A 14,002-nucleotide genomic window follows, 5' to 3' on the forward strand; every position below is an offset into this window, starting at 1 on the left:
CAAGCATAAAACTTATTCGTCAAATTACAGTATACAGTAAACCTATTTTTTTTTAAAGGCATTAACTTTTCAATTGATGATGGGAGTTTATAAGTCATAAAAACCGCCAGCTAAACTATTAAGTGGAAAAATCAAAAGTATCATATAAATAAATGTTCTTATTTCCGGGTTCAAAAGTATCACACGATTCCAATGGGATAGATTTGACGTGTGAAATGATTGTGAAAGCTGTGATAATTATTTGCTTATCTGGCGGGTATGACTTGCATTTTGGAAGGGAAGTTCAACACCATAGAGAATGGTGTGGATATTTCCTGCAATTGTCTTTTTTGCTTTCAGTTTTTTTTTATTGACGAGAAAGAAAATGTTTATCTGACTTTGTATATGAATGTCTAAATATATGTATACGAGCGTGCTTAATTTTCGTTAATTTCTTTTGAACAAACTTATTTTATATTCAATTAATTTCTTTTGAACTAACTTACTTTACTTTAACTTATATTCACAGTTCACTTGATAAATTACCAGTTTACTGCTCTAGTTGAGTGTATTTCTATGCTAACTTGTAATCACAGGGTCTTGTACAAGCCTTCGCTTTTTACCTAGATCCCTATAATATATTTGTTATCCTTTATATTCATTCTTGTAAATTATGTCTGATATGAAACTGCAGCAAAAAATAAACCAGTTTTTTGTATGTGTACAGATATGCAAAACACACTTCAAAGACGGCTGCCGAATGCAATTGATCTATTTAAAACGGATTTCATCAAGTCGTGTTCATAAAAGTCTCTATATAGTTTCTTTTTTATTCATAATTAAAAAATTTGAATAGTAATCATAATCTTATAATTTAAAAATTATTCTTATTTTTTGTTTCAACGAAGGTCAATCAAGAATGATTCCGCTGCAGAGATTACAACGTGCGATATCCACCCGCCTTCTGTATGTTGAACTATGGGTGGTGATATTTCAACTTGCAACGGTTCCAACTACACTACAGATTAACGGTTTGTATATTTTTCTCTAGGCAGACCTTTTTGAAGAATTCTTTTATTCGCTGGTCATGTGCCTTGCCGGAACAGGAAAAGGGGTGGGTGCGAATACTTACATGAGCTTGTACCGGCACTCATTATACATGTAGTACATTTACACATGTACATGGCTGTTTATGACTACAAACAACATAAAGGGGTAAAATGAGGGCAAACAATGTCATAAATGTATTCGTAAGTTAGCATGCACATAAATGACATAATGAGGTATTTTTACGTCCTTCTGCTGGAAAACTTCTTGACAATGATACTTGTGACTTCGAGTATAAGGGCACGGTGCGGGACACCATCTTTCGAAAGAGAAAAAGATAAAATAAAAAAAAAACCTTAAGCTTTATAGGGCCGACCTCAAATTTAAACAAACATTCTAGTTATCAATTATTAATACAAATTAATAATATAGGTTTTCCCGCTTAGTTTAATGGATTTGGCAGCCAAATGGATGACGAATCACCCGTTTTCGCACGAATTTGGACGCACGTTTAGATCAACATTCAATTAACTAAATGAATCGTTCAACTTAAATGTAAAAGCATGCGATCGCACTTTTCAACGATTCAATTTCAAAGATAATGCATTCAAGTTAAAATGTCATAGGCCTATTGGATCATTCAAATTCGCAGGAGCTTCATGTTGTGTCAGTTTGGGAATTCGAATTCGCCATTAAGCAAGCATTTTTGAAATGTGAGCAAAGGAATTCGAAACCGGTTCATGTAATTGTTTCTTTGTTCCAATTCGAAAATGCACTAAAAACTACCTGTATCTCACAAGATTGGGCTTCAAAGCAGCAGCCACAATCATGATTACCATATTGATCAGCACATGTTACTGGAATGAATCATGTTTTAAGATAAGGCTAATTGAGGAAAAGGTTAGAGATATAAGAAACTAACCCATATCGCAATTAAAATCTAGAAGATAAAAGAGTAAAAGGTAACAATTAAGAACGTATAACACAAAAAAAATATGTGAACACGATACACAGAGGGCAAAGGATCTCCTAGTTTAATGTTGCCTAAGATTATTGTTTATATGTCGACTTTCGTGTATGATGTTTAATTTTCTTGCATCACTAGTTTACACTTTTACTTGTTTAGATTAAAGACAGATAACAGACTAGAACTTTGAACATGAAGAGACTAAAATGAAACCAATAACAAAAGAACATGTGAAAAGTGAAAAAAAATTAAATCTCGCATCTTGCCTTCGTTTCCCATAATTTGAATGCAGAGAGTACTAAATTCAATACGCAGAGATGAAAACGAGAATAAGATTCTATAGTGCACATAATTTATCCCTAAACCAATCAGACTGCTAAATTGAATAACCAGTTAAACCGAATGACGTATCTTCAATTTAGGATGTGTTAAACACGAACATATCAGGTCTGACAACGAATTTGAACGTCTGAAAACTAATATGAATCACGGGAATGACAGCAAGGAGCTAATTCGCTTCAAATCGGCAACTTTCAAGATGAATTTGAATGCTATTTTTGCGAAATTGGCCTGGAAAACCTATAATACAAATTAACTACATATAACTGCTAAAACAAACGGAATACAAATATAGTTTTAGGAAAGTTTGAAATGTAAAACTTTGAAATGTCAAATTTTTAAGTTATTGAATTAACATCTTTTGCTATTTAGCGTTAAAAAATGGCAAAAATCGCAATAGGAATGACCTACATGTATTATGTTCGTAACATTAGCATTAATCTGATTTAATTTATGCGTTCTACTCATAGCTCCTGGCTATTTGGGATGCTACGAAGACTGTGAATCCTGGGTCTGTGATAAAGATGAACGTGTGCTGTCGGTCGGGCCAATGGAGAGCAACCAACAGTCTGTCGAGTGGTGCTTCAGTCACTGTCTGGATTCACAATCAATGAGCTACAAATACGCGGGACTTGAACACGCAGATCAATGCTTCTGTGGAAATAACGAAGACTACGACAGACATGGGAAAAAGGACGACTCTCAGTGTCAAGATACGTGCAAGGGAAACAGCGACCAGATCTGTGGAGACGGTCACCGGATCTCTATATACAGAAGTAAGTCATTACGAAAAAACAGAAATACACTGGAAGATTTTGTTGGATGTTTAAAGAAAGGATTTGAAGCAAGAAATGCAGTCTTTAACCAATACCTACCTGCCATTCATTTAACGTAAGCACATTTTGGCCATTCATACCATTTATGATCATTCATAATGTTGGTTTAAATACGGACTTTCAGAAACGCGCTGCATGGGCCTTTTATAAATCAACTTTTACTTAATTTGGCTATAGGAGCATGCCCAAATACATGCATCTCATTAAAATGACAACTATAGGCCTACATGTATTTATGTATCGACTGTATTTTCCTCTCAATATTTAACTATTTTCAGTATCGCAAGGAGTGTGCAGTAATGACATAGGACCACCCACCAACGGATCACACGTCATCACCAACCCGCGTTCACTGTCTTACAATCTCAACAACTTCAAGTTCTTCGGGACTCGTGTAGATTTCTCCTGTGACCCTGGATATATCCTCCATGGAGCATCAAGCATTAAATGCATTGAGACTGACTACAACGTCACGTGGAGTGACTTCGTGCCTACTTGCATCGAAAATTCCTCGACAACAATTTCACCGTTTAGTGAGAAATATTCCCACATTTTTTCAAGCACAGTACAGAAAAAAAACATTTCTAAGAAAACAATTTGTTATGTTCTTTCCTTCTTTTTTTTTTAATGGATCAGCCAATCATACTACTAGAGGTTTTCTGAAAGGTTGTGAGAAACAATTCTTAACCAAAATGATATTGGTAAACTAAGTGTAATAGTGTGTTAATTGAAAATGAAAATACATGTACATGTATTATCCTCCGGCTTTTCCCGCACACTGTAACGATGGTCACTTGGATCTGTAATCAAAAGTGAAACTACAGAGACTGAGATGTTATGTTGTTATGTTCTTTCCTTCTTCTTTTTTTAATGGATCAGCCAATCATACTACTAGAGGTTTTCTGAAAGGTTGTGAGAAACAATTCTTAACCAAAATGATATTGGTAAACTAAGTGTAATAGTGTGTTAATTGAAAATGAAAATACATGTACATGTATTATCCTCCGGCTTTTCCCGCACACTGTAACGATGGTCACTTGGATCTGTAATCAAAAGTGAAACTACAGAGACTGAGAAAATGATGAAGAAATTTCAGTATTTTTCAAAGAAAGGACGAACAAAACCCATACAACATGCTAGGAAACCCACATGTTGTCTAGTCTATTGAAATAGTCACTTGCATGCACACGAGCGTCTACGATATTCACTCAGATTCGCCGATTAATAATGCAAAACAAGACTGTGTGTGGACCTCCAGATTCTGACTAATCAGCGGGCGCCGTCTATCGGGTCTTCGGTAACCCTGTTTTGTGCCAAAAACATGGCAGCCACTTGACTAGTCAACAGCGTAGGCCGAATTTCTGCACGAAATGACGTCACAAAATCTAAAGTCGACTCCGATTGGCTGGCTCGCAGGGTCGCATTAAAAATGCAATGCTCACATAATATCAGACGTTCGTAGTGTGGCCCTGCACACTACACGTGAACGTGTGATCCTCAGACTACCTGTCACCCACGGCGGGAATCGAACCCGGGTCAAAGAGGTGAAAGACGAAGAGCGTATACCGTTACGCTTTCCTAACCTAATACTTTACTTCCCCTATAGCTGCTGATGACGGAGCTTCTACTGACGGTTATAAGGCAACTGAGACCAACGATCGGCGTAAGGGACAGTTAGAGACAGGTATGAAAATACAGTAAATAACATTCGCAACAAAAACTTACTCTTTTGTGGAAGCACTGAATATAAGCATCGCATGATTAGATGCTACCGCAGTCTCTGAACGTTACATTACCACAGCCAACTTAAGTTTGTTGTGATGTGAAAACCGTTTATCAAACTCAAGAAAAATTTGGTCACCAACCCAACAAAAACAGCCACAGATCACAAGACTCTCTTTTGAAACTGCCACTTTTTACAAAGCTTACAGCAATAGTCAACATTGAAAAAACTGAAGGGTATGATGTATGATATTTCTTCTCCATGTGAGAAATAATATAATAAGCGCTCTTTTTAAATATGTTGTAGATGCAGAGTTAGATCCCGGTGTCAAAACAAACCTTAGTTCTAAGTAGTGTATTCGTTCAATGATGTAGACATATTTTTTTCTTCCACAGGTATGATAGTTGGAATAGCAGTTGGAATAATAGCGGCATTGACTGCTCTTTTGGTGGTGGTGATATGTCTGAGGAAGAAAAGGTACTTTAATCTAACTGCTTGTACTGACGTCCATGCACCTCGCATACTACTAAACAAAACTACACTTGTACACACGTTGGGCAAAATGGGTTGATAGGTAGACCAACCGTAAACAGGTTAAACTCTTGGGCAAATTGTTCCCAATTGTTGGAAAATTGTTACCCAAATTGGGTAATTTTAAACCAATGTTGGGTAAAATTATATTGCCCAACAGTGTTTCGCCCATTATTATTATTTTTTTTACAGTGTATAGGCTTCCCCTGTCGAGCTGGACCCAAAAGTCTCACATAGTTTTAAAGTTGGTGTATACGTGCTTTTGGGGTGTAGCAACTTGGAAAATTGATTTTCAAATTGAATTGATAATTTTCTAGCATTACATTAGTTATGGGCTTTCCAATGAGACTTCGCACGCAAGAATCGGCGCATGACAAGTAATCAGTTAATTATTTTCAACTTTTGAATTAAGAGCGGGACGCTCCTAATTCGTTCTGAATAGTGTGCGCAATTTCTGAACTGGAGCGCGCCATTTCAAACCAAATTTTAAAACTGTATAAAGGCCTGCAAAAATAAACAAGCAAATTTATTTGTTACAGGACATTATATTCCTTTAAATTTCGTTCCGAAAAGGAAATCGAATTAAAAAAAAAACATGTAATATTCCATTTTTAAAGTCAGTAACTTCACTGTAAAACGCGAGAACATGTGACACGTTTATAAAATAAACGCAGTGTTTTAGATTTAAACACTATGTGACAAAATTAAACACATCATGTGTTTTTAAACAAAACAGTTAGCGTTTAATGTCAACAGTGCTATAGGGTGTTTATTATGAGATCGGTTTTAGAAAATGGTTTACCTGTTCAATTTCACTAGTTAGCATTTTGTTTATTCCCAAAGAATAACACTTTGTTTAAAAAAGGCTTATTAACTAATTAGGACACTAATAATAACTCAAGTTATTAATTTAGCTGTTTGTGTTCAACACCTAATAAACACGGTACACGTCACGATGTTTAAATATGACCACGTGATGTTAGGTCTTAACCAATAGGATTCAATCTGATTGCGTGCTGGCGCGGCATAATCGGGCCAGTTAATTACGCGGCACAAAGACAACCGCCATTTTTCTGACAATAATCTGGGCACACTAATAGAATAATGTAATGGCGAGAATTATTATCGTCATTCGTGGTAACAAAATTTGCACGGGTAATGAAACAATATACATGTATGATGTAGTCTCACAGAAGGCACTAACAGTTGGTCATGACCTAGGCTAGAGGTCAAGTTTGGTATGCATATTGCCAAGTCAGCAAGAGTGCATGTTCTCAGATGCAACGTATTCTGTGCATGCAGTACGACGGTTGTAGTTTGAACCAGTTCTGGAAGCTCCCACACAGGTGGTAAGTTTTGTCTTTTGTGTTGTTTGATTTAATTAATCCCTATATACAATATGATAGATTTAGAAATACGAGATGAGATGAATTAGTGGGAGCAATTATTGGCCAAAGGATCGTGTGATAAAACATGAATATGAAGGGGAAAAAACAACCCTGATTTTGATTTCCTCATATTATTTTTCTTGGATGACGATGCTGTTATACAGTATAACTGCTGTGCAGCTCACAATATTATGAAGGAAGTTCTGTATTTGAGCCACATTATGGGGTGGTCTATGTTGAGTGTATACTTAATATGAGGCTATAAGCCTATGGGGCGAATTACAATTGCAAACACGCAGTGTCAAAATGTTTGTAATCTTGGAAAATTCAGTGAAGTGGATTTTTTTTTTGAAATCGTGATTTAACTATTCAATAAAAACATGCTAGTGTTATCACCACTGCCTAAGTTATGTAAGCTGAAGGGGACCAGCATGAATGATTTTGAAAAGAAAATTCTAGTATTAGTAAGGTCAGGTACAAATTGTTTAACCATAATTTCCATTTCACATGATGTTATGGGCGTATATTGTTTTGATATTTTCTTTCTGTATATTTTCAGGGTGTGTCTAATCCCTTGCAGATGAAGGAAGCTATTGACTTTTAAAATAAAGTAAGTGTCTTTTGGCATTGATCGTCATTTGGCAGTGCAGTGTGTGATTGTACAGATCAGCTGTGTATACAACTTTTGAAAAACCCGCAGTGCGTGTACATAAAAGATGATCCCCAAATTTTTGGTACAATGCAGTATTTCACAGGGATTCAAAACCATTCGTTTTACAGAACATGTGTTATGTTTTGAATATAGGGTCCTCTGTAGACGCTCGATGTAATTGCATACATGTACGTTCAGCAGAACACCAAGTTTGAACGCGGCGAGGGTACGAAGACGAGGAGAGTGCTAACTATTCATGAGGTAATTTTGTATTGTAAAATATATTATTCAAATCTTCAATTTAATTGAATGATGATGTTTGGCTGAGATTCTATCTTGCATAAGAACCTTTCAACTTCCACTGTAAATTTACTCTGGCGGTAAAACATCATGAAATGAAAAAGTATAACATTCTAGGTGAATACAATTTTGAAATACAATTTTAAATAGAAAGTCTCCGTAAATACCTACATGACTGCAAAGTTATTGGTACGAAACTGTGAAAAGCTTGCCTATTTTCTTCAGATTTTATTTTTAATATTTGATCCACGATCAAGCTCAAGCTGTAACTTTACAGTCTTTGCGCACATTATCTCTGATAACAAAGGTTAATATTGACGTGAGTCCCAAAAAGGCCGACAATTGTGCAATTTACTTTTGAACCCAATTTTGTAATCAGTTTTCATATTCTTCCTGGAGTAAACTTTATTAATGACTTGTCATTTTAGGGTCTCCATTATTTTTTTTTTACTGTGAGTTTGGTTTCACTTTCAAAGTTGATCAGTTTATGTATGGCTCACTCAGAAATCTTGTTTATGTCCACAGAATGCTGCTGAACCAGACAGAGTATCTGCATCAAAACTACAGTTTACATTACATGTGGAGACACCATCAAGAAAGTCTCGAACTACAACACGTACAATGATGCGCCTCTTCTCCAGCTTGGGAAACTATGCCTTTAATTTGGATTGTCCAAAGTATTTTCACGTGCTTTGAGTTCTTTTCAAAAAATCATAATTAGAGAAAAGTTGCTGGCAGATTCCAGCAAATTGATGCAGTTCACTACAAGGTATTTGTGTATAAATTAATTAGATATATTGTTGAAATCTCAGCTAAAGATCAATACTTATTTTACCACTTCAAACTATAACGCAAACCTTCATAGGTTTTAAAAAACAAGTATAATTCATTTGCAGTTTTACTTCTAACTCTCATTGAATTGGAAAATAATTGATTTTAGCCCTATTTCCAGATATATTCATTTACTTTTAATTCACCCTTTTTGTGTTTGTTTATGTTTTTGTTTCTTTGTTTTGATACTTGTGAAAAATGTAATTGGCCTTAATGTTGGGGTCTTAAAAAAAGGATTGTTGGAAACATACTGATAGGCATGTGGCATATTCACATAAATGTCACATTATTTTTGCTGTCGTGATGTACAATATTCTCTAGGGGTGACCATAAAAATGCATTTGTATTTTATTGTTGTCATTTTCATGATTCGATAGAACTGAATAGGCCTTTCACCACAATCCTATAGGTGAAAATGAAGACAGCTTTGTGAAGTGCCCTAAATGCGTTTATTTCAATGTTGTTAATATTGTGACTGAAGTTTTACTTGCAATTTTGAATACTGTTCGAAAACTAAACACACACTGTGAATATAAACACTTGAAAATAATAATAAATGGCGTCACATGTTTAAAATCTGTCACAGGCAATAAACGTGTCACATGTTTAAAATTACAACAGATTGACGTGTTTTCTTTTTGACTGTGTGTTTACTTTTTAAACGTCAGTAGTATTTAAATGTTAAACGCCTTTGATGTATATATTTTAAACACTGTTCCGTTTAAAGATTAAACACCGTCAGTGTGCTGATTTTAAACACCAAATATGTTTTCAAATTAAACATGTTCATTGGATAAACTGCGTCACATGTTTAAAAACTGTCACAGATTAGTGTTTATTTAGGTGTTCTAAACCTAAACACATGGTTTACAGTGTTGATCAGTCTCTCAGCCAGTTAGTCAGACGGGGCCAGGTTTTTTTGTAACATTTTTTTGTAAATTTTGTAACATGCATTTGCAATATTGTACAACAACTTAAACAATTTTCCGGGGCTTTCATTTTCCAGAGCCAAGAAAAGAACCGGAAGTGCAGACGTTGCCATGGACACCGTCGGACCAACATACGCCAACACTTTGTACGATTTATCAGTAGTTAGCCAGCCCAGCACTGAACCAACCCAAGCTGCCCCACCCGTGTACAACCAGGTCGCTAAGAAAGACGCCCACGATCACGTATACGCTACTCCTGATGTCGTCACTGCACCGGGGGCCACGCCCACCAACCGAGATGATGGTGAGAGTGGTTGGGTCGAGAATAAAGTATACGGGTGCGAATCCTTTCCAATTGAATGACAAAAGAGATTCCATACAGACGTGAAACCACACATGTAGAACCACTCACAATGGAAAAAGCCTAAACAGATAAAGTTTTACCAACTATAAAGTAAATCATTTCAAATACAGTTTATCTTTAATTTCGAAGCTCCATTGAATGGATTGTTAGCTAATTAAGCCGCAAGTTACACATGTTCTTGACTTGTCGTTGAATTAAATTCCGGCAATATAAAACATGTACATATACATTCAGGAAAAACTATGCTTTCCGTTGGCCTTGTACAGTGTTTCATCATCATCATCGTTATATGCATCATCATCATTGTTGTTGCCCGCTCGAATAGTTATATCCCACGTACGTTTCACTCCCATATAACGTGTGCATGTAAGTTTACAGTATAGGCGCTGCGGGAACGTGACTGCGCCCTCGGAAACCATACGGAGTCGGCCCTGGCCACCAGGCGTTTCCTCTTTTTAGATGCCAAGTTAAACTGCTTTTACGCGCTTAATTTGAATAAATATTAACTTTAAATCAATGTTCTGTATTAAGCAAGCCCTAACAATAATGGCCAGACAAATTCCATGCAGTGGTTTTTCACATGTAAAGTGGTTAATAAGGTATCAAAAAGTTTCCATTGTTCATGTGTCACTTTCCCATTTAAGATTTCTAGACAATCGAGGTTTCCACAGGGCAATGCAATACTGAACATAAAAATTCACTCGGTGATCTTTTACAAACAATAGATTTCTCTTCGGTAATTGTTTTTGTTTCGATAAAAATGAGCAATTTTAAAAGCCGACTAACCATACATTTTTTGTCTTTTTGGATTACTCGCGATAAGTGATACCAGACCATTCACCTGAGATCGTACTTATGTTCCTCAATATATTTCGAGAGCAGTTTCTGACCAGCAAAATGGGGCTAAAAACCTTAGATGTGAGTTTGATTTTATGAAGCAAAGTTTTGAATATTTAAGACATTTAGCGTTTAAGTGTTTTATGTCGACATTTACACAGAAACTTATCATCAATTCCGACGAAAAAAATGTGTGTTTTGTTACAATATTCAAACGCGGTCGATGTATCAAGAGATAAACAATCTGGCGAATTTTCTTTCACAAATTCGGTTACATGATACTCTCCTCCACCGTTACGTACAAGTATAAATGATGGGGAACCTCTAAAATTATGTTCTTATTCTTATCAAAAACAAAATTGCTTGTAAATTGCTGATAGGATAATTCATCATGCAATTGCCTTGTACGCTGGAGCGTTTAAAAATTAACATCTGTTATATAAAGCTTTGTGTAAATATTACTATATTGCTTGTCTTTGTGAGTATGTGTGATCTAAGTGTGTTTCACCAATGCACTTCTTGCTTGTGAATGTTACCTTTAACTTCATGTAATAATTTGCAGTGTATGCAGGGCCCTAATGGAAACCAGTATTAAATTGTTTTGCATACACCGGGAAAGAAATGTAATGTAATGTAATTAGTATGCTGGCATTTTTGAGAAAAGAGGAATTGTCATCATTTCCTTGCGATAATATCGGATCAAACCATGTGTCTTTTAACGGAAAGACAGATGATTTGGTCCTGTATCATCGCCAGGAAATGATATGCTAATGATTTCACAGAATGCATGATACTATTATTTATTTCTAATCAATTAAGTAGGATTGTCAGTTTCAGTTTTGGAATGTTTGCCATTGGTGTCCATAATTATTTTAAGTAAGTGTATGGAGGTTAATTACCTTTATGAGGCCTTTTATTCTTAATTCTTCTAGCTATCAGTCTGTCCTTTGTGCTAACTAAAATGTAAACGTGTAAATATTCTTCAAGAAGAGCCATGTAATAAAAGTGTTTCATGGATTCCATACTTCACTAGATTTTCCAAATATTTTACTTGGTCAAGTAAGATGCCACGCGGTGTATTGAAAATTGGATGAAAACAATGAAGGGAATAGTTACATTTCATAACTAGGTCAATAGTGTGATTTCTTAATGTCCATCGATCCCAGAATGCTTTTCGGTCCAACAATGGCCAAGATGGCAGTATCAGTAAATGATGACTACCATGCGAGGCGTCATCGTTTTCTTTTAGTTGTAGTCTACCACCGTACCGAACTTTTCAGCATGACGGTGCATGAGTGTATACGGTCTAACACAATCCTATCAGTAGGCGTTTTGGTGAACATAATTCCTTCTCGTAGTGTCTAAATATATGGATACAGGCCTTCTTTGATCAAGAAATCAATTTCAAGCCAAGCAAGTATATATGCCCAGATTACTCTGTGTTTAGTCAGTGCCCTTGCGAAAAAGTTTTATATCTCTGGTTTTTGCCTGGCATCCCCCACCACAACAGCCCGAGGCTATATATCTAAAGGATGATTGATGGCCTTGTTATACAGCAGCTATACTTCAATACAATTCAATTACAATACTATACGGGACAATACAAATCCTATGGGAGTTGGCCTAGGTCTGATCTTTGCCTCAGAAATTATGGGTAAAAAGTTCAACCAGGATTAAAGGGGTGCTCTCGATTCTTTTTAGCTCAGTCTCAAATAGGAAATTGTTGAGCATGAACTTTTTTGACGGAGAAATGATGGAGAAATTAAACTTTACGGTAAATTAAGCCACGATATCGACCAATCGCGTTGTAGTTCCAACATGCACAACTTGACTTCGAAAAAAAAAGCTTTGCATCGAAATTTCTAGCTCCATTGTGTATATGAATCTAAAACTGTTTACACAACTCGTTGAATTTCTTGACATCGATTTTCAGATGAGAGATCCGCTTTATTTTTCATGTTGGCAGCGTAGGCCTAATTCTATTTGAGTTTCGAATTTATGCTAATTGTATCATATTTATCATAACTATGATTGGACATTGCTGTCCTTAAAAATGTTCCTGTTTTTATTCTTGTGCTAGCTTATATGAGTTTATTTACCGTTTACATTTTAAAAAAATTGATGTATAATATGATTGTGCTGTATTGTATAATATTTGTATTTTGTTTGTTGTCTGAAGAGCCTTTTATATAGTGATGTAGTTCGCAATCACACCGGGATTATGTGAATTATTTTTGTTTTGCTGAAAGAACGCACACTTTTTGTGATCCGTGGACAGAACTTTAAAACGGTGGCTGTGTTTAAAATTCCGTAACTATATGAATGATTCTTGTACTAAAAGAAACTAAGGAATTTGGCTTTGTTATCCTTGAGTTTGAAAGTATTACATGCAGAACTCAACTGAAAAAATGGTCGCGACATTTGGATTTCGGTGTTTTTTTTATTCGCCCTGTAGATACAGGTCGTTCATTTACTTCCTCAACTTAAAGGGAACTTCGGCTCTCTAAAATTGTCATCGTTTGTAATGATTGTGATGATTAATTTGATATTATTGAGACCGCCAATCATTAATGTTGAAGTTAATTGGATAATTATAAGAACCAAATCATTAACATAAAACAAATCAAATATTTGAAGCAATAGTTATACGCATTTCCAGCTATTTATAAACACTATAGTTTCAGCTATAATGATGCAAAATGTGCATTTAATTAATATGCTATGACTTTAGGAAAACATTAATAAGTGTTTTGAAGAATAAATGGATGCTTTGATGATGAAGGTCTGACCTTAACTTGCGATTAAAACTCTAGCGTACGGAACAGAGCAAATCTATTTGATCTCAATGAAGTATTTGATTATTCTCATATTTTTATTGCAGATTCATGTTCGGAATGAAATGTATTTTTATAATAAGGGAAAAAATATGTGCTTGGCCGGTCTTAAACAAGTATGTTTATAATCGGCTAGGGGCCTGGACGCGGATAATGACCGGAGACGAGGGCAAGGGCCATTATTGGCGACAAGGCTCCTAGCCGGTTTTAAACGTACTTGTTTTAATACCGGCCAGGCACAATAATTTATTCCTATTCATAAATACCTTTCGGTGAAAAAGTCAATACAATTTGATCAATACAAGTCAAAAACTTTTTTCCCCGACAATTGTACTTCATGTTTTGTGAAACACCCCCTAGCTATGTTTATGGAATGTGCCTTGCACGAGTATAGTACTAAAACAAATCTCATTATTATAGGCCCCTATGGAGATTGGCACGCGCG

At 35.6% G+C, this 14,002-nt stretch overlaps 1 protein-coding gene and 1 long non-coding RNA gene across 2 annotated transcripts; both read left to right on the forward strand.

Annotated features, from left to right (window-relative positions):
• The first annotated feature begins 1,685 nt into the window (after positions 1-1,685).
• LOC119728089 lies at positions 1,686-13,569 on the forward strand. The gene is made up of 6 exons (XM_038200163.1): positions 1,686-1,692; positions 2,803-3,108; positions 3,447-3,701; positions 4,775-4,852; positions 5,287-5,368; positions 9,600-13,569. Exons 1-6 carry the CDS (start codon positions 1,686-1,688, stop codon positions 9,883-9,885), a joined length of 1,014 nt encoding a protein of 337 aa, XP_038056091.1. The 3' UTR covers positions 9,886-13,569.
• LOC119728894 lies at positions 6,066-9,116 on the forward strand. Its single transcript, XR_005271152.1, has 4 exons — positions 6,066-6,771; positions 7,370-7,420; positions 7,616-7,723; positions 8,288-9,116. It is a non-coding gene; the product is annotated as an uncharacterized LOC119728894 (long non-coding RNA).
• Positions 13,570-14,002: the final 433 nt, after the last annotated feature.

Source organism: Patiria miniata, unplaced genomic scaffold, assembly GCF_015706575.1.
Source record: "Patiria miniata isolate m_02_andy unplaced genomic scaffold, ASM1570657v1 HiC_scaffold_20, whole genome shotgun sequence".
Taxonomy (NCBI): domain Eukaryota; kingdom Metazoa; phylum Echinodermata; class Asteroidea; order Valvatida; family Asterinidae; genus Patiria; species Patiria miniata.